This window comes from Gopherus flavomarginatus, chromosome 5 (genome assembly GCF_025201925.1).
Source record: "Gopherus flavomarginatus isolate rGopFla2 chromosome 5, rGopFla2.mat.asm, whole genome shotgun sequence".
Taxonomy (NCBI): Eukaryota; Metazoa; Chordata; order Testudines; family Testudinidae; genus Gopherus; species Gopherus flavomarginatus.
In genome coordinates, this window is record NC_066621.1 from 19759945 (window position 1) to 19785134 (window position 25190).

Sequence of the window (25190 nt, forward strand, 5' to 3'; positions counted from 1 at the left end):
GCACCCGCCACCTTCCAAAGACTTGTAGATGGTCTTCTAGCAGGATTGGGAGAATCTGCAGTTGCCTACCTTGATGATGTGGCCATTTTTTTCCCCGATTCATGGGCAGAACATCTGGAGCACCTGGAAAAAGTCTTCAAGCGCATCTGGCAGGCAGGACTAACTGTTAAGGCTAAAAAGTGTCAAATAGGCCAAAACAGAGTGACTTACCTGGGGCACCAGGTGGGTCAAGGAACAATAAATCCCCTACAGGCCAAGGTAGATGCTATCCAAAAGTGGCCTGTCCCAAGGTCAAAGAAACAGGTCCAATCCTTCTTAGGCTTGGCCAGATATTACAGGTGATTTGTACCACACTACAGCCAAATCACTGCCCCACTGACCGACCTGACCAGAAAGACACAGCCAAATGCAGTTAAGTGGACTGATGAGTGTCAGAAGGCCTTTAACTAGCTTAAGGCGACACTCATGTCTGACCCTCTGCTAAGGGCCCCAGACTTTGACAAACCATTCCTAGTAACCACAGATGCATCTGAGCATGGTGTAGGAGCAGTTTTAATGCAGGAAGGACTGGGTCAAGAATTTCATCCTGTCGTGTTTCTCAGCAAGAAACTGTCTGAGAGGGAAAGCCACTGGTCAATCAGTGAAAAAGAATGCTATGCTGTTGTGCATGCCCTGGAAAAGCTATGCCCATATGTTTGGGGGCCGTGTTTCCAGCTACAAACCAACCATGCTGCGCTAAAGTGGCTTCATACTGCCAAGGGAAACAACAAAAAACTTCTTCGATGGAGTTTAGCTCTCCAAGATTTTGATTTTGAAGTTCAACACATTTCAGGAGCTTCTAATAAAGTAGCTGATGCTGTGAAAGTTTCCCAGAGTTAACTGGTTAAAATTGTCCTTAAAATTAGTAGTATATGTAAAGGTGCATGCATTTTATTAATCTGTTTATTCTAAAGTTCTAGGAAGAAATCACCGCCAGTGTGGTTCAACACTGTCTGAGATTTGGGGAGCGTGTCATAAATAGATAGTTAAGGGTTAATGCCTCTTTTACCTGTAAAGGGTTAAGAAGTTCACCTAGCCTAGCTGACACCTGACCAGAGGAACCAATGGGGGAACAAGATGTTTCAAAAGGAAGGAGGGAAGTTTTCCTTTGTTTAGAGTTTCAGTTTCAGCCAGAGTGAAAAAGATCAAGGAACCAGCCTCTTATCAGAGTAGTAAGTTTTAGAAAGGGATAAATAGGTTTGTTTATTTTCTTTGTAACTTGTCTTGGTACCATTAAGGGAATTATCAAATTTAGGTATTCTTGTGTGTATTAAGATTTTTGCCCAGGGGAACATCCTTTGTGTTTTGAATCTGTTGTCTGAGAGAGTAACTGGTATGCTAATCTCTCCCAGAGGGTTTTCTTTTCTTTAATTAAAAGCCTTCTTTTTAAATACCTGATAGATTTTTCCCTTGTTTTTAATCCAAGGGGTTGGATCTGGATCCACCAGGAGTTGGTGGGAGAAAGGAGGGGGGATGGTTAATTTCTCCTTGTTTTAAGATCCAAGAGGTTTGGATCTGCGTTCACCAGGAAATTGGTGAAGTCTCTCAAGACTACCCAGGGAAGAAAAGTAGTGCTTGGGGGTGGTGGCAGCGATACCAGATCTAAGCTGGTAATTAAGCTTAGAAGTGTCCATGCAGGTACCCACATCTGTACCCTAAAGTTCAGAGTGGGGAAGGAACCTTGACACTTACCAACCTGTACTTTGGAAAAAGGTGAGTAGAAACCCACAAGTGAAGTCTTCATGTTCTATTACCAAGTCCCTGAGCAATCCCCTTTCCTGGGATCTGTACTCTGCTTTCTCTGTTCAGCAGGTCAGTAATAAATCTTCACCTTCGTTTCCAGAATGTACTGAGGCACCATCAAGGGAACAAAATGCCTTATTCACTGAGTTTCAGGGGGAGAATCACTGTTTGCCAAACATGCAAAAAAGAGAGATTGAGCTTTCCAGGCGGTATGGTAACATTCTCAGGAGCGTGTCTCTAACTTTAGAAGAGTTAGTGAGCAGGATGTACAGCACCATGCTGACAGAGGGAAGAGGTACCCATTCTGCAGCTCTCTATTGCTGATATACAGACAATTCCTTTATTTTAAAAGGACAGACATCAGATCCTGCTTAGTAATATTTACTCCAATGTCCTGGAGCCAACACAATACGCCTTCTAGTAAGAGCTATGTGGTAGCTTCAGAAATCCTTTAGTGGCTTCATTGGGGCAGCTAGTGGCCTGAACTGAGCCACTAACATCCTATGAGCTTTTCATGTTCAAAGAAAACATGGCGATAGCCACGGTGAGCTGTCTCCCATGGTGATTTGGGATTATCCTTAGGCAAGGTAAAAGGCTGGCATCACCTTGACACAGTTAATGTAGTGTGCCACTGCCTATTGTTCCTGTAGGGCTTTTTAGTTGTAGCCTAGAAAAAGGATATAGGACTACAGCTGTGTCACTGTGGCTGGTGATCCTGTCTTCGCACCAAAGGGTTAAAAGTTTTAGCTCCATTATACTGACCAAGCTTGAATTTGGGTGTTCATTCTGTCTACCTCAATTCCCCCTTCATTTTAGACAGTATTGGTCACTTCCTGCTCCAAACTGTTAAAACAGCTGCCCTATTCCAACCTGGCAGTGGCTGCTTTTCAGTGGCAAGTAGTCACTCAGGTATGCTTTATGCTCCTGTCATGGTCTATTTCCCCAATCTGAACCTTAGAGTCCAAAGAAATGGGTACCAGCATGAATTCCTCTAAGCTCAATTACCAGCTTAGATTTGATAAGCTGCCACCACCCAAAAATATATAGTGTTTTGGGGCACTCTGGTCCCTCCAAAAGCCTTCCCTGTGGACCCCAAGACCCAAATTCCTTGAGTCTTACAACAAAGGGGAATAAACCATTCCCCCCCACCCTTTTCCTTTCTTCCTCCCAGATCTTTCCCACCATGGGTACACTAGGAGATCACTGTGATTCAAACTCCTTGAATCACAACACAGAGAAATCAGGTTTCCCCCCCTCCCCTTCTCTCCCCCTCCCAGGCATTCCCTCCCTGGGCTATCCTGGAGACATAGACAGATTCAAGCTCTGTGAATTTAAACAAAGGGATTCTACCCTTTTCCCCCTCCCTTTCTCTCACCAATTTCCTGGTAAGTACAGACTCAATTCCCTTGAGCCTCAACAAGGGGAAAAAAACAAAAGCCAAACAGGTCCTAAAAAGCAAAACTTTTAATAAAAAGAAAGAAAAAAAAGTAAAAGTTGTCTCTAATTTAAATGGTAAAAGTTACAGGGTCTTTCAGCTTATAAACACTAGAGAGAAGCCTCCCCCCAGCAAAATACAATTTAAAGTACTCCCAGCAAACTACACATTTGCAAATACAGAAAACAATCAAAAGACTAAACTAGCCTTTTCCTGGTACTTACTAAAATTAGAACAGAAGAGATTTTTTTCAGAAAGATTGGAGGAATCTGCTTACATGTCTGGTTCCTCTCAGAATCCAGAGAGAACAAAGCCAAACCCAAAAAACACAAACAAAGGCTTCCCTCCACCCAGATTTTAAAGTATCTTGTTTCCTGATTGGTCCTCTGGTCAGGTGTTTTTGGTTTACTGTTTGTTAACTCTTTACAGGTAAAAGAGACATTAACCTTTAACTATTTGTTTATGACAGCTCCTGTAACTCAGATTCAGGTTTTGCGTCAGAATTGTGTAGCATCTGCAGTCGTGTGAAATCAGGTAGAGCTTAGGTGTTTTGATGAATTTTTGAGCTGAGATTTTGTTCAGGCCTGAAATTCCAAGCAAGAGCAAAGAGAATGGGTACATTTCCTATGGCTTTGCTAGGAGCCTTCTTAATCCTAAAATTCTCTCTCATCCTGGCGGCTTGTTTTATGGGTGCTGTTGCTGAAGGTCTGATGGCTAATAGATAGTTGCCAGCTGGGGAAGTTAGGGCCACAGTAAGGTGCATTGGCTTGTTTCTTGCTTGTTGCTGAGCCTTGCCCTACACACAGACGTAACCAATCATGCCTGCAGCATCAGCAGCCACTATCATCTGAGCAACTTGCTTTGCAAGCAAAGGACTGGATAATCCCCCATCATCGCAGTTGTTCCTGTTTGAAAGCAGGTTAAGGAAGCTTTGAAGGGAGCCTGGGAAGATGTGGCTGTAGTAGGCTGCATCAGTTAAGGGGGTGGTAGATCTCACAGCAGAGCACAAGGCGTGTAAGCCCAGAATCCAGAAAAAGCAGCTGCTGCTCGCATCTGAAGAAGCCTGTGGAAATCTTCTATCAGGTTATTACTTTGTCTCTCAGTTAATGATGCTTAGCTGGAATGTGTCTCTGCATGGGGTGCTTTAATGCTTTCATTTTGTGCAGGCTACGTTATGTTTAGATTTAAAGCAAGGTTTAAAGGGAAATCTTTATTACCAGACCAAAGGCATTGTGAGAACAGAGTACAGAGGCTTGGTCTATAAGGTCTCAATCAGCCAGCAGAGCTGGTACTGATCAAGCAGGAACATCTCTTGTTAATTTCAATGCTGGGCTTTGTAAATCCTCAGAGGCAGCTAGAGCAAATGCCTCCCTTCATGCCCACGCCACACTGATTACTAGGTTGTAAGCTTGGGGGCAGCGTTTGTGTCTGATGCATCTTCTAGGTGATGGAAAAAATAACATTTGACTCTTCCAGCAGGACAGGGCCAGCAACTCAGCTCATGGATGGAGCATAGTACTGGAGAGTTCATGGTTTGCTTTAGATCTGCTTTAACAGGCATACAATTAAAACAGCAGTTGATGTGCATTAACTCGGGCTCTCCCCTTTTGGCTTCTTGCTCACAGCTAGGGGCCCCTTACGCAAACAGTTTGGGTAAGGCCTGATCCAACAACCTTAATAGCAAAGGTGCTGTCTCTGGGGGATGGACTGCATGGAACAGAACCCTCTTCCCCCCCAGCTCCCCCCATAGGTTTGCTCAGGAATCAATAGGTTAAGGTATGTGGATGTTTGGCCTCTTGTCCCCAAGTATGGGGGTGTGTCTGCACCTCTGTGGTATTGGGGTGTGTGGGGTAGCAGGCTCTTGTGCCAGGTCCCTGTGCTGCTCTGAGCCCTGTGGAAGCAACAGCTGGAGGCAGCAGTGCCACTGTGGGGTGGGTGAGGGAGAGAGGATGGAAGGGAGGTTGTCTCTATTCTCAGCTGGAGGAGAGAAGCTCTGAACCACTTCAGTGGGTATCCTATCTTGTGTTTGTGGCAGTTATCCATGCAAATTTCTGATCTGCCCAAAGTGGTTGCCAGTAGCAATGAGTTCCACAACACTATACATTGAAGAAAAAGCCACAGTCTATAGGAGGGTGTCCTATTTACTTTCCCCAAACCATCTATTTTATATGTTTTGGTTATGTCCCCTCTTTGAAAAGCCTGACCTTTCAGTTTAATCTTGCCATGCTGGTGTATCTGTCATTGTTACCCTTAGCTGACCTCCTATTTCTGTCTAATTCTTTAAGATTATCTATTTACTTGTTGCTCTTCCTCCACGTTGGATCATGAAAACAAGCCCTTCCCTAGTATGTACTGTTTTGGTTGCAACTTCTAAGGACGAGAATATTTAAGTTTTTTATGTAAATAAAATTGTACTACACCCTTTTTTGGCTAAATCTTACCTTTTGTGTCTAACCTATCTCACTGTGTTGCTAATGGATTAGAGAAGACAGAATTCAGCAGAGAAGGAGCCAGATGGGTGGTCTGGACTCCTGGGTTCTGTTCTCTAGTTTTGTTACTGACTTCTCAGTAATTGACTTGATCTCTCTGTACTGCCATTTCTCCATTTTAAAATGGGGATAATGATATTGACCAACCTTTGGAAAGAGCTTTAAAACAGCCAGACATTAGATTTTACAGATGGATGTTTAATGCCCATTGCATAGAAGCCAACTGGAAAATGCTGAGAGCTACAGGTAGAACTCACTACACAGGTGTGAAAGTATTTCTCAAGAGTGATGCTGCTCCATTTTATTGCTTATTAACTGCACCTGTGACTTGGCTTCTGCCTTTTGCAGATCTTGGGACTCTAACTGAGGTACTTGGTTCCTCTCACCCTAATGTCTGAGTATCTTTCTGGTATTTGTCCTTGAAACATGCCTGTGAGGGAAGGCTGGGCTATTTCCATTGTACACGGTGGGAGCTGAGGCACGCAGAGGCTAAGTGACTTGCCTAAGGTTGCCAGGAGTTGGTTGCAAGCCAGGGACTTGAACTGAGGACTTGCAAATCACTAGGCCACCTTTTCTCTCACCCACTAGTCTAATGCAGCTCAGTCCTGAACTGCAGACCCTTCCCCTGCTTGCTATTCTGTGCCCATGCTAGTGCCCTAACCCCTGGATGATCTGGCATCTGTCAGATGTTTCCTGCCTTTGCCTCCAGTTTCTCCAAAAGCTTGATGATGACCAAGGAGTGCTGTATTAAAAGGGCTTATTTTCTTTCTTGGGGCTGGCTTGCTCTCTGAACTAGTGCAGAGATGCCGTGACCCTAAGGCACCAAAATCGAAAGAAATGAGGGAGAGAGAGAACAGGGAGGGGGTTGGGGAGAAATCTTGCTCTCAATAAAGGCTTTAGAGTATGAAAAGAAGGGGGTGAAACTTGACAGTTATGCCTTGCAAAATGTCCAGGCAAGATCTCAGTCCACCCACAGTAATTATGCTTAGCTCTCATATAGCTCTGCTCAGCTCTCAAACATCTAAAAAATGTTTACTAAGTTCTAATTGTGATGATCCCTTATTATTGATCCTAAGCTTTTATTACTAATTACTAGTATTAATGTGGCCCCCAACAATGACCAGTGCCCAGGTGTGCTAGGGGCTGTACAGACAATCCAATCCTGGAAGGGTTAACAGGGCTTTTGAAGGCCATGATCTTGCAGATAAGTCAGTGGGCCTATTCCCAGTGCATAAAAGTAGGTCTTTTTATGAGTAGAGCCTTAAACATTTCTGGGGTTACTGCCTCTAAGAGAACTCAGTATGTTCTGGCAGTTCTACTTTTCTAGGTGGGGGTGTGTGGAGTTTAAGCAGTAACCACCTCGCCCCAAAACTTTGGGGACGTTGTGAAACATTAATACAGGTCTGAGCATTGAGGTTGTTTTGGAAGCCTGATCCAAATGTCAGGCAGCTTCTGGGGCATGGAGAGCACGTGGAAAGTGAGTAGGTAGAAGATACAGGTACAAGGAATTGTGGAATAGGTGTTGGAGGACTGTGTAAACGGGAGCCCAGCTACCTGTGCTTTTCCTGCCTCCCCATTGCAAAATGGTCAGGTAGGGATATGGGCACAGTTCAACAAGCTCTCTGCCCCATACCCCGCTGCCGAGCTCGCCAGCGTGGGTTCAGTGCATGTGTGGGTTCTGCGTGCGGATGTCTGGCAGTAACACACCAAGCCTACGGCACTATTTGCAGCACTGGGACAGGTGGGTCTAGGTGTGTCCAAAACGAAAGGCCCGGCCCCTCAGCTAAAGAGAGAGGAACTGCCCAGTCCAGGCTGCAACTGAGTACTGGGGACAACGAAGGAGAAAACAGGAATGAGTGAAGTCTAAAGGTTAAAACTCAGGGAACCAGAAGGGGACACTGAGCAGGGAACCCCAGGCAGTGCCCACTGCTGCTCAAAGGCACATAGGGACTTGGTGGCCGCCACCCAGAGGACCTCAGCTTGGAGGCATGATACGAGGGAGCAGACACAGGCCCCACAGCTGCAGAGCACCCCCTGTCCAGCTTCCTCCTCCTGCAGTGCTGGATGGATGTCTTGGCCAGCTGAGAAGGTCCCACAACATTGCGAGGCCGTGGCTGGGGCATGCCTAGATCAGGAGGTGCAGCCAGAACTTGTGAGCGTTTCCAGAGGAGCCAGAAGAGGGGGCTGAGCCTGCCATGTGGACACACTGCCAAACAGTGTGATCTTTCTGCGTACTTCTTGGCTGCTCATCCAGGGAGCCTTTGGCTGTTTCTTCCCCTGCAGCAGCACCAGGAGGGTTGAGTGTTACCACTTTAGGATTTCAGTAGCAAGTCTCAGAAAAGGCAGAGTCACTACTTCCTTGGGCCTGGAGGCTTGGGTGACTGTGTGCTCTAGGGCTGTATCTGCCCTGAGACTGCATGGGTCTCTCTCCTGCCTGGGAGTAGCTGCTCATCTTTAGCTCCTAAGGCCATCGCCCGACTGCAGCTTTAATCTTATTAAGGGAACAAGCTGCTTTATGGGCTGCAATGCGATTTGATCAGTAGGGGCAGCTGCATTATGCTGCTGGCAAGAGAGTGGGGGTCACAGGGAGGGTGATGCAGTGCTGGGGGAAAGGAAATCAGGGGCCTGTTGTGGCAGGGAATAGGGGAAAATGGGTGGGAGGGTGCGCTAGGCCTGTACATTGGGGGCAGTGGTGGTGCAATACTGGGGGGAAGATAGCTGCCGTATAAGCATCTTGACTTATGCTAATGAAATCCTTGAGAGACAAACATCAAGTTTTCTGGAGACAGCAGGGGGCTTCCTACAACATTTCCATGCTGGGTCAGTACCACGTCTCCCCCCGACCTGGCAGCAGTGCCTCACCTTCCCAGGTGTGGAGCTTTACCCACTCTCCCCTTCCACATACCAGGGGTAGCTCTTTCTTGAAGGGCTGTGAGCTCTGCTCTCAACGGGCTGGAAGGAGCCGAAAGCATTGCAAGCGCGCAGTGTTTACAAGGCGGCAACGCAGCTTATAAACAAGGGGCTTCTTTAACGGCTGGGAGCAGGGAAAGCACATTCCAGGGAGAGCGTGCCTGCTGGGAGATCAGCTTCCTGGAGCAGCCTGGCCTGACTAGAAGACAAGAAACAGCATCTTCACGAATGCTTAATCCTTGACCTCCTCAGAGCACGTTCCAAGCACGAATGCATCCTCGGGGCTCCTGGGAGGTAGGTGCGTCTCGTTAGCCAGACGGGGGAGGTGAGGCGCAGAGATGAAGGGATTCGCCCAAGGCCAGAGACAATCGCTGGCAGAGCCACTGGGCCGTCATACTTGGTAGCAAGCAGAACAGCACTGAGAGTCTATTGGGTGTGGTGGGAGGAGAGCCCAAGGAGGTAGAGGAGGAGCCCTGTTGACATTTCCCTGCCTGAGCTCCCCCCACCCGCTTGCTGCCTGGAGCCCCCTCATCTTGATACAGTGCCATAGAATGGCATTGCACCAAACGCTTGGCCACAGAAAAGGATGATACCTTGGCCTTCTCCAGCGTCTTCTGTGGGAAGACTAGAAAGGGCCTCAGTGAATGAAGATTCACGTCAGTCCTGTGAGGCTGGGCCATTGTATATTTTACACTGTAAGTTCTTTGGGGCAGGGGCTGGCACTGACTATACTGCACCTATCATAATGGTACCCTGATTTTACCTCCAGTAGAAATTTGTTGGTAAGTTTTACATCTGGGGAAACAGGCCCAGAGAGGGAAAGGGACTTGCCCAGGTCTCCTGGGTCCCAGTCGAGCACTTGATCCCCTAGCTCACCCTCCCCTGTAATGAACAATAGCCAGGATGAGAGACGTTAGAGGCAAGGGTGTAAGGTGGAGTTTTCAGTTGAGTTTTGAAACCAGATGGACCGCTGAGGTGAAAGAGGGAAACAGGGAGGTCACAGGCTGCATGGCAGGAGTTGCAGGGGAGGGTCTCACCCTGGTGGTGGAGAGGAGCGAGCTGGGATCAGATGAGGCCAAGGTCCATGAGACTCTCTCATATATCCCAAGAGAGACCCAGTGGTGCAGGGGAATAGGGTCACTTGGGAGCGTGTGTGTGTGACAATATTGTATTTCTCTCGATGCCTGAGACTCAGAGGAGTTTGATTCCTTGTGGTGGGAGCAAAGGGCTAACAGCAAAGCTGGGTTTGATTCCCTGTCTCTGCCACTGACTTAGAATGGAAGTGACTTGTTCACGGTCATGTGTTGTGTGCCTCAGTTTCCCCAGTTGTCAGAAATGGATCAGTTGGCTCACTCCCGGGGATGGGGGGAGGGAGTGTTGTCAGGCTTAGTTCATTAGTTTGCCAAGTGATTGGAGATCAGTGGATGGAAGGGGCTAGGGGGTTATTAGCCTGCCCAGCACCCTGCCTGCCTCCTGCCTTGGGCTTGTGGGCTTGGCAGGGGAGGGGGCAGCGTGGCGGTGAGCTTTGTGTATATAACTGAGAAAAAGTCAGGCTGTGGGAAGGGAGCCACCGTAAACAGATGCTCCGACAGCAGAAGAATGTTCCACTGGGCACAACACTGCTGCGGCACCGAGCTCTCCCTGGGCCCACCCTCTCCACTGCCTGCTTCTCCAAAGCCACGTCCTAGGGGAGGGTCTCTCCTCCCAGAGCCAAAGACCTGTCGAAGGTAGGCGAGGAGGAGAGGCTGGGGGCAGGGCTCTGTGTGGAGGGCTACTTGGAGGCAGGGGGTTATCTGCCCTGCACACCCAGGGCCTGCCTTGCAGCTCCAGGCTTCCAGGGAGTCTCTGGCAGGGCAGCTCACAGGGGCACCCCAAAGCTCAGGACTCCTCCGGCCTCTGCTGGAAACAAGGGGCAGGGCTGGGCTTGGGTCCCTTCAGAGTGCCAGCTCTGTCTCAGGCTGGTCTCCCCTCCCCTGCAGGGTTTATCCATTGCGGAGGGTAGAGTGGCTCATTGTACCCAGCCTTGGCATGCAGCCCTGGAGGACTCTGCCCTGGGTGTGCCAGCACTCTGGCAGGGTAATGGTGGGGCCAGGGATGGCCTTAGAAGAGACCCTGACAGGCCACGTCAGGGTACAGACAGCTCTGGACAGGGGCAAGGGGGCTCAGAGGAACGTGCTTGTTCTCCAGTGCTGGGAAGGGATGGTGAATTGGCATCCTCACCCAGGCTGCCCTGTATGTCTTCCTGGCAACAGAGACCACAGGGAGCAGGTGTAATGAGCATGGAGAGAGAACCGCTCACTCCCCAGCTGGTCCAGAGAGGATCAGTAGGGCGCAAACCACAAAAGGGGGGCTGTGGAGAGGCCCAGAGTAGGCATGGGGTCTGGGTTAGCACAAGGAGGGCAGAGTTCCAGGTGTGGTGTGAAATGGGGTCTCTGTCACAGGCTCCCAGGGCCACAGAGATTCAGGAGATGCTACAGATCACAGTGCATCGCCCCACAGTTTCATGGGATGCCCCCCTGAAACGATGCGTGAGGCCTTTGTCCATAGCCCCATCAGCCTTGATGGAGGTGGGAGTGCCTGTGTGTTTGACTGGGTTGTAGTGGAGGCTGCTCAAAGGGGCCCTGTGTAACCCTTATTTGGGGAGCATGAGTCCTTACCTCGCCGCTGCTTCCAGCTGATGGATGTAGTTCTCTAGCTCCAGCAGGAGGAACCATTTGGAGGGGACTCCTGACTCGTCCCTTCCCTCCATTAGCTGCCCACGCCAAGGCTGGCTGGGGCTGAATTGAGTTCTTGGTCTGGCCCTGAGATCCCACTGGGGTTCTGCAGTGAGGGAACGGCATGACAAACCCAGAATCTCTGCCTCTCTGGGACAAGGGGGAACCCCTCCTAAAGGAACCCCCAGATCAGCACATTCCCTGCCTGTTCTGTTTCAAATGCTGACTTCTTCTGAAGTGAAGAATTCTGCTGCCTGTCCGTGGTGGTGTTGCCCCTCTGACTGTCTCTCTCACCCGTAGGGCCGCTCAGCATACCCCATGAGCTCCAGAGAGTGTTGCCATCCCTCTGCAGCACTCCTTCTCTTTCTTTGTCTTCAGCTTCCCACCTCACTCCACTGACAGATCCCCCGCAGTCTGGTGTTCACAGATCAAAGTGGGGTCACCCCACAAAATCTACGTATTGATCCTTCCAGCAGGCTCACATAGGTAAGTACCCAGGGAGGTATTTGGTAGTCACTGAACTGATAGATATCTGGAGGAGAGATTTAGGTGTTACAGATGTATTACTCTCTGCCTCAGTTTCCCCATCTGTAAAATGTGGATAATGATACTGCTCTTCGTAAAGCACTTTGAGATCTACTAATGAAAAGCACTGGATAGGAGCTGGGTATTACTTATTAGGTTGTAAGCTCTTTGGGGCAGGACCATCTATCTGTTCTGTGTCTGTACAGCACCTTGCACCGTAAGATCCTGGGCCATGACTGGGGCTCATAGGTGCTACCACAATGCAAATAGTAAGAATAGGCGATTGGCACATTTCTGATCATATTCTATTGTACCAGCTTTGCATATGGGCATATGACTTGTAGGCAGGTCATGGTGTAACATACCATTACGTTGTTCTGCATTGACTGTTAGATTTACATGGACTTTTTTATTTCCTTTTTCACTCTTTAAACCAGCATGAAACAAATGTCCTTAACTCACATGCCCAAGCTATACCTTATAAAGAGGCTTGGCGGAGTTCAATTTTTTATATAATTTTAATTGATAAGGTCTATTTTAAAACATTTTTCTGTTTTTTTTCTGTTTTTTTTTTAAGCCTTCACAATTGTGGGAAACTATGGGGTTGAGTGGATCAGGCCATTATTTAATGACAGTAGATGCTGCAATTCAATAAGTGAAAGCTTTATAACTGTTAAAACAAATTGTCAACATCACATGTCAAAATATACAAGTTCAATATCCTTAAACTCCAAGTTCTCAAGCATCAATTTTTCCTATCCGTAAACTTTTGATTTTTCATGGAAATATTTTGTAGCTGGTTATGTGTGTATGGTGAAATTGATGGTTACTGACAATTACTGATAGATCTAATCCTTCCAAGCCCACTTATAAAATGTACACCAGAAATCTCACTTATCTATTCTAACAGTGGCAGAATGCTCAGCAATGCACAATATTCACAGATCACATCTTTCCAGAATATACAACAATCATACACACAAACCATTCTGCTCTGCGCCAGGCGCCCTTCTCCCCCCCCCCCCCCCCGTGGATCTAGTTGCAGGATTGGGGCCTTAACTTGAGTCCTGTTTCACATCAGTAGGACGACTCATGTTTATAAAGTTTAAAGTGGGGCTCTGGTGGAGAATAATGATACTTGGCACTTGCCAAGCATCATTCCTCTGGAAAGGAAACTTTACAAAGCAGGTCAGGGTCATTATCCCCCTTTTATGGATGGAGAAACCGAGGGACAGAAGTATCACATATTCGTTCATTATTAAACTTTAGTATCTTCCATCCATAGTTCCCAAAGTTCTTTCCAAAGATGATTAAGTGGCTTCATATAAAGAGCCATAGCCCTATAATGAAAGCAATAACCTAGTTACAAAGGAAACAATATCAACCGTAATCTGATAAATACGGGGTCTGCATCTTCTTACAAGTCCCTGGATGTCCTCCTGCGCCAATGCTTCCTTCCTTTAATCCTCTCTAATATTGAAGTGGCAGAGTCCTTTATCCAACTCTTGTTGCGTAAGTCCTGGCTGCTGACAACTGTGATTCCCATACATCTGCTCTGCGGTATTGGGTGCATGATTTAAACCCAATCATTGGGATTAAATTAACCCCAAAGCTCCCAGGTGTTCTTGCATCAACGCAATATTGTTTGAGCAAACTGCTGCAGTGGTTTCCTGTGGGATTTTCAGTCCTGCTCAATGAGTGCTGGATGCCTGGAGCTGGCCAGCCCAGTACTGTTAACTCTGCCTGCCATACCTGGGATGAGCTGTGAGGTTTAATCAGATTTCAGAACCAGCTGGGTACGGAGGAGAGGGGTTCCCCTGTATATATGGAGGTAAATGGGTAGGTATAAACAGGTAGTAAGACTTGACAGTGAGGAAAGAGTTAATCTGTATTGTACAGAAGGGAGCCAAAGGTCTTCATGGTGTTTTATTAGCATTATTATCGTTAATAGCATTCCCTGCAGCTATGTCATCATCAACCCATTTACCTCCATATATACACTTATCTATCTCCATCTTTTTCTCTCTCGCCATTGGTCTAGCCAACCATCCACGGATTCTCTCTATTCGTTCATCAGTATATCTAGCCACCCGTCTTCATACATACTTATCTAATGTATCTACCCTGTGCCCATCCCTGGGGTATCTGGGCTCCTGCTGCATTCTCACCTCACTGCAGAGGGCAGTGTAAAGGGCAGCAGGAAGCTGCAGAGGGAGGGGAAAGCTTGGGAGGCTGTGGGGAGACTGCAAAGCAAGAGAGGCTCCTGCAGGGAAGACCCTGAAACTAGGGGAGTTGCTGGGAATAGCCTGCTCAGGCAGAAAGAACCTGACGGGAGTTTGGGACGATGCACAGTTTATGGCTGGAGGGGAGATTTTTCTGCTTAATTTAGAGCTGTAAGTTACTAAACAAGACCCTAAGGAGGGCTGTTGTGGCTGGATTTGTAAAAGCCTCTTTTGCGTTTGAGGAGCCAAGAGGGGAAACTGAGTCAAGGGACTGCATTCAGGGCTGCCCTGAGGGGGCACCTGGGAGGAGGCCACTCCTTCACAACCTCCCTTGCCAGATCATGAATAGACATATTAAACAGCACAGGGCCTAGTGTGGATCCTTGAGGCCCCCGCAGATAGCCGTTCACCATGATAAAGATCAACCACTTAATCCTACTCTTGGCCCCCTGTCTCTTGCCCTGGGGTTGTTCCACCCCAATACTTGCCCACTGTTCCCATGACTAAATGTCCCTAATAGCCTTTGAAAGCCTAAGGGTGCGTCTACACTGCAGTCCCAGGGTGACTGCGGCTTGTGGTATAGATGTACTTGAGCTGGTTTTAATTTAGTGATCTCTGGTGCCAGGGCAGCGAAGCAGTGGTAGGACAGGCTTCAGGGTGGGCTGTCCAAACCCTCCCAGAACTGTGGGTTGTTACTAGGGTGGCTAGCCACACTGATGCCCATGCTGCCCTGGCTTACTCTGCTCTGTGACCTTGCTAGCTCAGGTACAAGGTCTACATGAGCTGCAACCACACCCCATGATTGCAGTGTAGACATAGTTTTAAGAAATACATGGCTGGAAGGGGCCTCGAGACGTCATCTAGTCCATCTTGCTGTGCCAAAGCAGGACCAAGTATGTAAATGTATCCTTTGTAAGCTACGTCAGCTCATTCTCCTGTATCTGCTAGGTTAGGGACACCTCCAAAGAGCCCTAATAGCTTAGCGAGACATGATTTTCATTTGCAGGAGCCTTGTTGGGTAGATCCTAGATCAGGCTCTTCCAGATGTTTTCTTAGTCTATTTTTAATGATCGTTTTGGCCAATTATCTCCCTTTGACTGCGTTCCCCCTTGATACTGTAGTCCTCTAGGTGTACCATGTTCCTCTCCCTAACAATTCTATGCCCATCACACTGGCTTATTTATCTCTGTGACCTTTTAACAAAGCAGAGGGCTGATGTAAACCCTCAGCCGCTTCAGTGGGATGATGACATAGCTGCAGGGAATGCTATTAACGATAATAATGCTAATAAAACACCATGAAGACCTTTGGCTCCCTTCTGTACAATACAGATTAACTCTTTCCTCACTGTCAAGTCTTACTACCTGTTTATACCTACCCATTTACCTCCATATATACACTTATCTATCTCCATCTTTTTCTCTCTCGCCATTGGTCTAGCCAACCATCCACGGATTCTCTCTATTGGTTCATCAGTATATCTAGCCACCCGTCTTCATACATACTTATCTAATGTATCTACCCTGTGCCCATCCCTGGGGTATCTGGGCTCCTGCTGCATTCTCACCTCACTGCAGAATGTGACCCTTTTTTTCCCCAGTGCCAGGAAATGCGTCTGTCAGTGAGACCCACTTGGGGGTAAACAGCTTCACTTTCCCCTTTGCCAAGGCAAAAGGGAGGGTGCAAAGTCACCAGCTGTAGTGGCTGCTTGGAAAACACACGTGCTGGGTTCAGACGCTGCTGTAGGCACTGTTCCTTTTGGAGCTGGATCCTTGAGAGTGGCTGGCAAGGGGAAGCAGCACCTGTTCCCTCTGCAGTGGCAGTATGAATCCAGCCCAGGTTAGCGCAGAGAAAGTTGTTCCTGTGTGGTGGGGACTCGGTGTAATGAGTCAGGTGGGTCTCAGCTACCAGTAGACGGGTTCATGCTGCCATACCCACCACCACAGGGGCACTGATACCTCCCCTTGTTGGCAGTCTCAGCTGATGGGGTGGGGGGGTGTCCCAGAGACTGAGCTCCCTTCCTGTCTCAAGGGAGAGGGTCTCTCCTAGCCCTGATTAAGGCACAGGGCAGAGGTGCATTAGGAGCTTGCCTGGTCACAGGCCAGGCTGTCCATGTTGTGGACAGACAGAGGAAGCAGGGCTGTCAGTCTGCCACCTTTCTGTCAGCACCAGATCTGTTGATTTGAAAAAAAAAAAAAGTCCTCCAATAATTAAAGCTTTATGATTAAGCTGGAGCCATAAAGTAGACAGGATAGTAGGTAGGTGGGACACACACAAGTATCTTCTATTAGATGACTCAAAGCCATTAATCCTCTCAACGTCTCTGTAAGAGAAGTATCATTACCCCACCCCCAGGGGAAACTGAGGCACACAGAGGGTGAGCAGCTGAAGGCCACAATTTAAAGGAGCCCAAATTATCCATGGTTGGTGGGGTCTCTGGGATCTATTTTGGGTAGAGTCTCTGAGGCAGGCGGCTGGATGGTGATTTCAGCAGGGGAATTAAACAGCAGGATGGTGAGAATGGGGCCACTGAGGGAAACTCTGGCATCAGAGCGGTGCAGAAATCTCCCTCGTCTTTTTCCTGGCCGTGTCAGTAATGAATTCCTCCCTGAGTACCAGTGTGAAGCCAAATAGCAAAGCAACAGCATCCTGAATCCAAACATCCCTCACTGCCTCCTTCCCCACTGACGCCTTCGTGCTAAGCAGAGAAGCGGGGAGTCATTGCTGGTTGAGACACCGCTTTAAAAATCTCACATTTGAGAGGCATTCTCCCTTCTGCATACAGCAGAGATGTAGCTTTTGTGTAGGCGCCATTTGTCCATAGATCTCAAGAGTCCCCTTTGTAAAGGGGGAAACTGAGGCACAGAGAGGACTGTGGCTTGCCCCAGGTCATGCACTAGTTGGTAGGATGCAACCCAGGAGCCTTGCTTTGCAGACCTGTATTTAAATGATTCACCCCCCCCCCCACAGATGGACATGGAGCTGCTTTGTTGACCAAGTTATTGGGAAGTTACTGTCTGAATAGGTTCGTTCCATTTATAGGGGTCTGTCTGGAAAAACAAGCAGGCAGGAAAAAGCTACCCCTCAGCAAATGGCTGAGGATTTTTAAAGGGACAAGGGCAGAGCCACTGGCTCTGGGGACTCAGGCTTGATCTTCTGGGGTGTGTGTGTGTGTGTGTCCAGAAGTGTCAAAGCCCAGGAATAGTAGGGTGGGGAATGACACTATAGCAGGGCTTAAAAGGGGCATGCGCTCTCAAGAGTGGGGGGTGTGTGTGTGTGTGTGGGGGGAAGTTGTGGAACCAAACTGAGCCACAGGCACCTGCTGCGGGTTTCTGAAGATGTCAGGCCTGCCCCAGTTGCCATCGGGGACAGTAACCCGTTGGCTAAGACAGACCTGCATTAGCCTGTTGTTCTAAAATCCTCTAACTGCTTTGTTTCTACTGTTAGGATAAGCAATACGTGGGTTTGAGGAGTCTGCCTGGTCGCTCTGCTCTCCGCTGATCCCAGACTCCTGAAGAGAAGAACTGCAGGTGCTTGAATCCATTTGGACCGGCTGGGTATGCGTGGTTGATATGCAGGGTGCTGTAGCCTGTAGCCCCAGGACCTAGCCTCAGAGTGGGAAAACTCGGGAGAGGTAAAGGCACGAGGGGTACACTCAGGGTGGGGTCACCCACTTCTTCCCTGAGCCAGGAATAAAACCCAGGAGATCCTGGCTCTCCTTGCTAGGCATCACCCTCTGCCATGGCCAGTTCTCGAATCCGTGGCTTGATAAGACCCTGCACTGGGATCTGAACGTGCCCATGCGAGAGCCTCCTTTGAGCAAACGCCTTTCGGTACCTTTGTCCTTCTCTCACTGGTGATGAGGGATGGGTGGGTAAGGCAAGGCAGCGAGGTATGCGTATGACTTCCTTCCGGGGCCTAGAGATTGTCTATTATACCAGGTTGGCAGCCTTGCAATGGCAGGTATCCTGAGCAGTACCTGTGCGAGAGAGAGAGAGAGAGACTCTCTCCTGTGTGTTTGAACATCAGTCTGCACAGTTTATCAACTCCTTTGGGCTCTTCGCCTCCTTGCCCCAAGGCAGTGAGCAGGAGCGGTGCCAGGGTTTCTGACGCCCTAGGCGGACGGCCATTTCGCCGCCCCCTGCGGGTCCGGTGGACTACCGCAGTCATGCCGGTGGATGGTCCGGTGGAGCTGCCGCAGTGATGCCGGCGGGCGGTCCGCTGGTCTAAAGGCTCCGGTGGACCTGCCGCAGGCGGAGCCTTTAGACCAGCGCACCATCCGCTGAAATGACTGCGGCAGCTCCACCAGAGCCTTTCCAGCAGCAGACCGTCCGCCGGCATAACTGCGGTAGTCCACCAGACCCGTGTGCCGCCCCCCCCCCGGCAAAATAGCGCCCCCCAAAAATTCTGGCGCCCTAGGCCATTGCCTAGGTCGCCTAAATGGTAGTGCCGGCCCTGGCATTGAGGCCTCTGTCTAGGAAGCAAGAACATACCTGGGGGGAGATGCCGGCAGTGTGGCAGCTTTCCCATTAGATGGCGCTCTTGCTCTATCATCAGCTGGGTTGTTTTCATGCCTCCTAGAAGGGCACTGGCGCTTAAATAGCCAGGGGATGCTAGGTCCCTTTGGCAGCTGGGTGAAAAGTGATGAATGTGAACGTCGCCTCGGGCCGGTGACTCATTCCTTTTTGGAAATGGCTTTGGAGAGCGTCTCTGTGCCCAGCTCAGTGGGGTCATAAGCAAGGAGTCCACGGCACCTGCTGCAGTGGGTGTGAAAGGGTGACATCGAAAGGGTAAGGACTGCAAAGCACATGCCAGGCGAATGGTGTCAGCGGAGTGGGCTGGAGAGGGGTTGGCCTCAGGCTTGCTGAGAGGTGGAAGATCTAGGACTGTCTCTCCCCGCCACCACCTCCATGGCATAGTGCTGCAGAACTAGGTTCATGATGGGGATGCCTTCTGCCTGGCTCCGGGCATAGGTCTGTGCTGTGAGTTGGGCTCACGGAAGGGCAGCTGTGGGGAGAATCTATCACTGGGCCTTAAGGGCTTATCGCTGCTGGTGGAGTGTCTTGCTCGTTAACCTGAACACCCCCTTCCTTTCAGCGAAGAGCAACTGAGGCAGCAGCGGCAGAGCCAGCCAGACTTGCACAACCTTCTCATGCAGGTAACAGGTTGGCAGCAGGGGTCTGCAGCCTGTGCTGGGGAGAAGCAGAGAGCTGTTACACTTTTCCAGGGCAACGCCTGCCATACCCCGCTGGTTGTGCCAAGCATGAGCTGCTCCCGCATTCTGGGTGCCCCCAGGCTCAGTAGGAGGCTGATTGGCGCAGATCCAGTGACCTGCCATACCCTTGGTTTTGGCAGGCTGGGTGTTTAACCCAGAAGGACGTTTGGGCCTCTCTGTGCTCCCCAGAAGTGCCCTAAGCCGCTCCCATTGGCCCCATCAACTGTTTTTAGTGACTCTGCCCTTGTTAGCAGTAGTTCACAGCTCTCCTCCCCAATAGGGGGCACTGTGGTACATCAACTTTGCCGTGCCAACAATGGGCATCTCTGCTTTCGCCAGCAGGGGGCAGTATAGTTGGCTTGTTCACCAGAGATTTTGTTTATTCCAATGGCATCTGAGGGTGAGGGGTTTAGTCTCCTTCCCTCCTGCCATGGTCAGGTTGGACACCTGGTGCAACTTGAAGTGAGTGCCACCCAGCCAGCATGATGAGCTGGGTTAACTCCCATCGCTCACTCTGTCTCATAACACCAGTCAATACATTTGAATAATGCACCAACTCTGGATTTCTGCAGCCACCTTCACCTCAAAGGATCCGAAAGCACAGGAGTGTTTATTTCTGTCCGGGGATCGCTCTCCCCTGGCAACGTGAGGCCTGTGCGATACTGAGGGCTCTTCATTGCCTTGCTGGTTTCTGGGGTTGGGTTTAGTAAGAAACACACCGCACGTCTTTCTCTGCTCCACCCCGGGATAGAGGTGAACTCCTTCATGTTCTCATGGGCCTGGCTTCTGCCTTTTCTCTAGGAACAAATGAGCCATTCCCAGGAAGGCTCTGGAAGGTTTTTGGCTGCGAGAAGGCAGAGCACAGAGCATACGGATGAGGTGAGAGGGGTGGTGGTGGGGTATGAATCCCCCCCTTGGAAGGGATTTCACTTACCTACCCAATGTATGCTTACCTGCCTCCTTTGAATTTAGGGCCAAATCCTGCTCCCTGCTAAAACAGATGCATAATGGAATTCCTCCCTTACGTGGAAAGGTGCAAGGGCTCTGCTCGCCAGTAGCCCTGCCCCTTTCTCTGCTGCCCTTTCTTTTGGCAGAGCATGGTGCTGGAATAACCAGGAGATCTGCTGCCCTGCTCCCTCCAGCACCATCTCTGGACTACTCCACTCTGATACCGTGCATCTGCCACGCTCCCTCCAGTGCCGCCTCCTGGGAGTAGCTGGCAGCCTCCTCAGCTGTGCCCCTCACGTGGCCTCCTGAGATGTGGCCTCGCTGCCCCAGCTTGTTCACTGACAGCCTCCCCTGCGGGTGTGGGGCAGGAGGCCAGGTTACTCCTGGCCCATGATGTTAATGGGCGTTTTCCTGCTCCCCAGGAGCGAGGCCAGGTGGCTGGTTCTAGAAGAAGGGAGTTGAGCGTGCAGTTTGGGGACAGTGGCGAGAGTGATGAAGGTGGGTGAGTGAGTCTCTGTCTTTGCTGTTGCCATTCCCCTCCCCTCGCAGAGCCCAGTCTGCTTTCTGTCCTTTCATCTCCCTCCTTGATCCTTTTTCCCCATCTTCTGATCTCTCCCCTCCTTCCCCTCTTCAGTCTTTTCTCTTTCCTTTCTCTCTCTGTTCCCCTCCTCCTTTCCTTGGCCACTGGGTCCCATTCCTTTCCGTGCCCTGCAGAGCTTGGTGCCCATGTGCTGCAGGCTGCTGGGAACATCGGCTGCACTGGGCTGTGGCGTGAAGGGTCTGAACTTCGTTACATTCCTTCCTAGCCAGCGTGGAACCTGGTCTGGACCCTCTCCCCTCTGTCCGACACCCCCCCTCTTTTAAGGCAGGGGGTGGATTAATCCACAGCTCCCACCCAGTGAAGGACCACGCTCTTCCCAATAACTCTCCCCTTTGCCCACCCCGTTATCTGTGCTTGGAGCAGATGCGGGTGTTTAAAGGTGTCTCTTGGGGCATGGACTGAACCCCTTCGAGCCAGAAGAGTGGGTTGACTTTCCAAGATGCCCCAAACCACACCGTTCTGGCCCCACCCCGGCATTCATAGGGCTTTTGACCAAGCTACCTGCCTGGATTCTTGAATTCCTTCCTTGGGGGTCAGTCCTGCCAGGCCTTTGTTGCTTTCTTCCTGCGTCCCCTCTGGGTCCTGCGTACATACGCATGTGAAGGAAAATCATCTCATGTGGCGTTTCCAAGCGTGGTGGGACCTGAGGCTGCGTCATCAGAGGCTCTCCGCTCCCTAGTCCAGAGTGAGGCCTCTGCACACAGCGCCTGATATAGCATGATTCTAACTGGATTAGGATTAGCACCGGTTGTTGGGTGGGATAATCTTTGGGTAAGAAGAGATCAGATGTGAGAGGAGTCACGCAGGAGGATCTCAGAGTTCAGATAAAGCTTGGGAAAGGAGTCTCACACTTAGGGATAGTTTCAGTGAGGAGGACGGGCTATGCCCCCAACTACCAGCACCCCTTCTCCCTCCCCAACAATGGGGCCATCCCCCAGGTCCAGAAAGCCCCCTGGACCGGGAGGGAGGGAGGTGGGAACGGTTGCCTGGAGGATCCTGTTGCCTTGAGAAGAAGGGGAATGGGCTATGTAAGAGAGTCAGAGGAGAGGAGCCTCAACAAGCTTTGGAGGGGGTATTACTTGTCTGAACGGGGCTTCCTGGGCTTGGGTCCCGCCCTTGTGTGGGAGCCTTGTGTGCACCATGGTCCTTGGAGCTCTTGGCTGTGACATCTCACCAGCTGTTAGCCAGTGGCCAGGCCGTTGAGGGGTGGAAGCCTAGAGTGACCCTCAACAAGGAAGGGTGGGATCTATCCCAGTGATGCAAACGGATGGGCCCTTCTCCATCCGTGGCTGGGTAATTTGCTACCTGGGGCTGCTTTGCAGTCCAGGATACTTCTGCGGCCTCCGTTACCATAGCATCCCCTCTGAGGCAGGGCTTTTGTCCCACAGCATCAGAGCACCACTGTCTTTATCCCCGTGGTGGGGCACGTTATCCCATGGTACAGATGGGGGAACTGATGCACCAAGAGGCTAAACAACAAATCCAGGGCCAGACGGGGAGTTGGTGGTAGAGCAGGGAACTGAACCTGGGTCTCCTGAGTCCCAGGCCAGTGTCCAAACTACTGTGGTCCTTAGGGTCTGTCCATGCTGCAATGGGGGGTGTGGGGAAATAAGTGCAGCCTGTGCAGACATGCTAGAGCAAGCACTACTCTAGCCGGCGTGAATACCGGTAGCAGTGAGGCTGTGATAGTGTGAGCTTCGATGCAGGCTGGCTGCCCCTGGAATTACCCAGCATCCAGGGTAGGCTGGTCCATCCTGCGCTGAAGCCCTGGCTGCTGCGGTCTCACTACTCCGGCACCCAAGCTCTGGTCACGTCCCCTGATTGCAGCGTGCAGATGCTGAGTGACCTGGCCCCGTAGACACCGCCAGGGAGTTACTGTTTCTCCTCCCTCCAGCTCCTCCTGTCATGCTGTCTGGGTTAACTGTGGCCCTTTTCCTTCCCAGATCCTGACCCTCCCGAAGACCCACTGCTGAACTCTCTGCCTGAGCTCTCGGTGCTGGAGCGGCTGGGCCTGCACAGGTAGGACTCCTACCCTTCCTCGTCCTATGGGGTTAAATTCTGCTGCGTGCCCAAGACACTGGAAGATTTCAAGCTGTAGGTGAAGTGACAGTGAGCCGGTAGCCGTAAGAATAGCCAAGGTGGCTATGGGGTACACATCCTTTCACCTCTGGGTTGCTGGTTCAAATCCAGCACAGGGGCCCCGTTCTCCTCCCACAGCAGATGGGAGTTGCTTATATCCTGCAGGAGGCAGAATCAGGCAGTCCCCATTTCAGGGCAGTTCGGCCCTGGGGCGGGATGTTCCCAGCAGACAGGTTGCCATGATGGGGCATGAATTGCAGGAGGTGGCTGGCTGGTCTATATCATGGCCACTTCAGAAGGTTTTCAACTTGTTCTAGTTGGAATGAAATCCAAACCTTTGGAGCCCTCTTGTGGAGACAGGACTGTGCCATGGGTGAGGTGTGTCCGCATCAGTCACTTTATAGCCTGCTGGATACGGCCCTGGCCAGGGATGAGGTGAACCCAGGTTCAGGTCCCTGCTGTGCCTGATTGAGTTCTTCCCAGATGACTCCAAATCAGGCAGAGTTGGCATGTGAACATGATCTTGCAGGCAGGGCTGGCTCCAGGCACCTGCCCAGTAAGCAGGTGCTTGGGTGGCCATGAGGAAGGGGTGACATGTCGGGCTCTTCGGCGGCAATTCGGCGCCAGGTCCCTCGGTCCCTCTCGGAGCGAAGGACCAGCTGCCGAATTGCCGCTGAAGCCTGAAGCGGCGGCGGTAGAGCTCCTGCAGATTGCGATCACGGCTTTTTTTTCTGCTTGGGGCGGCAAAAACCCTGGAACCAGCCCTGCTTGCAGGCTGGGGTCCTAACCACACAGCTATAATGTCAACCACACTCTGTTCCTCTTTCCCAGTCCCCAAAAACCTTTCTGAGGACACACAACTGATGCATCTCTGCGATATGACACTGAGGTGCAAATGTCTCAGCCAGATCTGCTCCTGCCCTGACACTCAGCAGAGAGGCCAAGGGAAGACTCCTCCCTCAGCCCTAGAAGGGGTCCCTCCAGGGCAAGTCTGGCCCCCCACTGGTGGGCCTGGGGAAGCTTTCCTGACTGGTGCCTGCTGTGTGTGTAAACACAGGACTTCTGTCAAGCCAGCCCGACCCGTGTATCCTGAACCACGCCAAGCTCCCCTGAGTACGCCTGGTTCTACTCACTCCTGGGCTGCGCTAGACTCTCTGGGGTCACAGGGTGCACAGGGCTCATTGGCAAACCATGCCCCAGAAGAGGGGGGCACTTCTGGGAACTGCCCTCCACCTGCTGGGCACTGCCAGGCCATGGGCGCTGACTGGGTGTTAGGATGTAAATACTGGGTGTTACGGTTCACTGAGTCACCTGCGTCACTGACGGCCACATATGCTCTTCCTTTGCAGAGTGGCTTTAACTGAGCAGGACGTGGAGGTAAGCTCTGCCCTTCAGCCGATCAGCCATGGCAATGAGAGACCGATGCACCCGAGAACTGTCCCCTCTAGCCGCGTGTAGGGGCTTTCGTCACCTGGGCTGCCTCGTGCATCTCCCCCTCCAACCCAGACTGTGTGGTGCAATCTCATGAGGCCAATGGCAACAGTGAATGGGTTAAAACCAGGGTCCCCACCTGCTGCGTGAAATAGGGTTACAGCCTGGAACAGCCCCCCATGGTCAGCGCCAGCATTTGGGACATCAGGCTGGTATAGGAGGCCACTGGCCAGAGTGGTGCTGAAGTTTAGCAACGCTCACCTCTAGGTCACAGGTCAAATCCAGCAGTGACCAGAATTGGTTTTTACGGCCATTTGAAGGTGGTTGGAGTTGCGCTGACCCAGGAAACCCCTTTTTTGCAGGCTCACCAATTCACAATCTCAGTAGAGACACCAAGGATTGGGTGGTTTATATTTTACAGATGGGGAAAGTGAGGCACGAGAGGGGAAGCAACCTGCCCAGGGTCCCAGAGCCAGGAACAGAACCTAGAGTTCCTGATTCGCTGTCCTGGCCCAAACCCACAAGTTCATTCTTTCTCCTTTCGTTCTTACCTGAATTCCCCTAGCCGTTCAACCACAGACAGAAATGCTTCACTTCCCTTCCTCTAAACAGTGGCCTTGACACATGCATTTAAACTACTGCTGAGTTCCAGCCCCGAGCTGGCTGCATTTTAGTCCTAAATGAAGTGATCCTTCTGTGCACACCGACAGTACTTGGTAATGCTATCAAGTGCTCTGAGCCTTGCAAAAGGCACCACTAAATCAGTAGACGAGGAAGATCCCTGCCTCCTGAGTGCCAGGGCAGTCTGGGGCTTTGCTTCCCAGTTGGCAGCTGCTCAG

The 25190-nt window shown here is 50.7% G+C and overlaps 1 protein-coding gene across 7 annotated transcripts in view; it reads left to right on the plus strand.

Annotated features, from left to right (window-relative positions):
* Positions 1 to 1694: 1694 nt before the first annotated feature.
* LOC127051142 (inositol 1,4,5-triphosphate receptor associated 2-like) overlaps positions 1695 to 25190 on the plus strand; it is a 30366-nt gene continuing 6870 nt past the window's right edge. The window contains exons 1-8 of one of the 7 annotated variants that reach the window (XM_050953060.1): positions 1695 to 1752; positions 11709 to 11816; positions 17525 to 17634; positions 19175 to 19235; positions 20094 to 20171; positions 20663 to 20738; positions 22785 to 22860; positions 24270 to 24297. In XM_050953060.1, the coding sequence (XP_050809017.1) occupies positions 19230 to 19235; positions 20094 to 20171; positions 20663 to 20738; positions 22785 to 22860; positions 24270 to 24297 (264 nt within the window). In that variant the 5' untranslated portion in view covers positions 1695 to 1752; positions 11709 to 11816; positions 17525 to 17634; positions 19175 to 19229. Of the gene's footprint in view, positions 1753 to 4145; positions 4301 to 8700; positions 8915 to 10270; positions 10344 to 11630; positions 11817 to 17524; positions 17635 to 19174; positions 19236 to 20093; positions 20172 to 20662; positions 20743 to 22784; positions 22861 to 24269; positions 24298 to 25190 lie in introns of those variants that run through there. The other 6 variants (XM_050953056.1, XM_050953058.1, XM_050953055.1 and 3 more) reach the window with 6 other exon arrangements.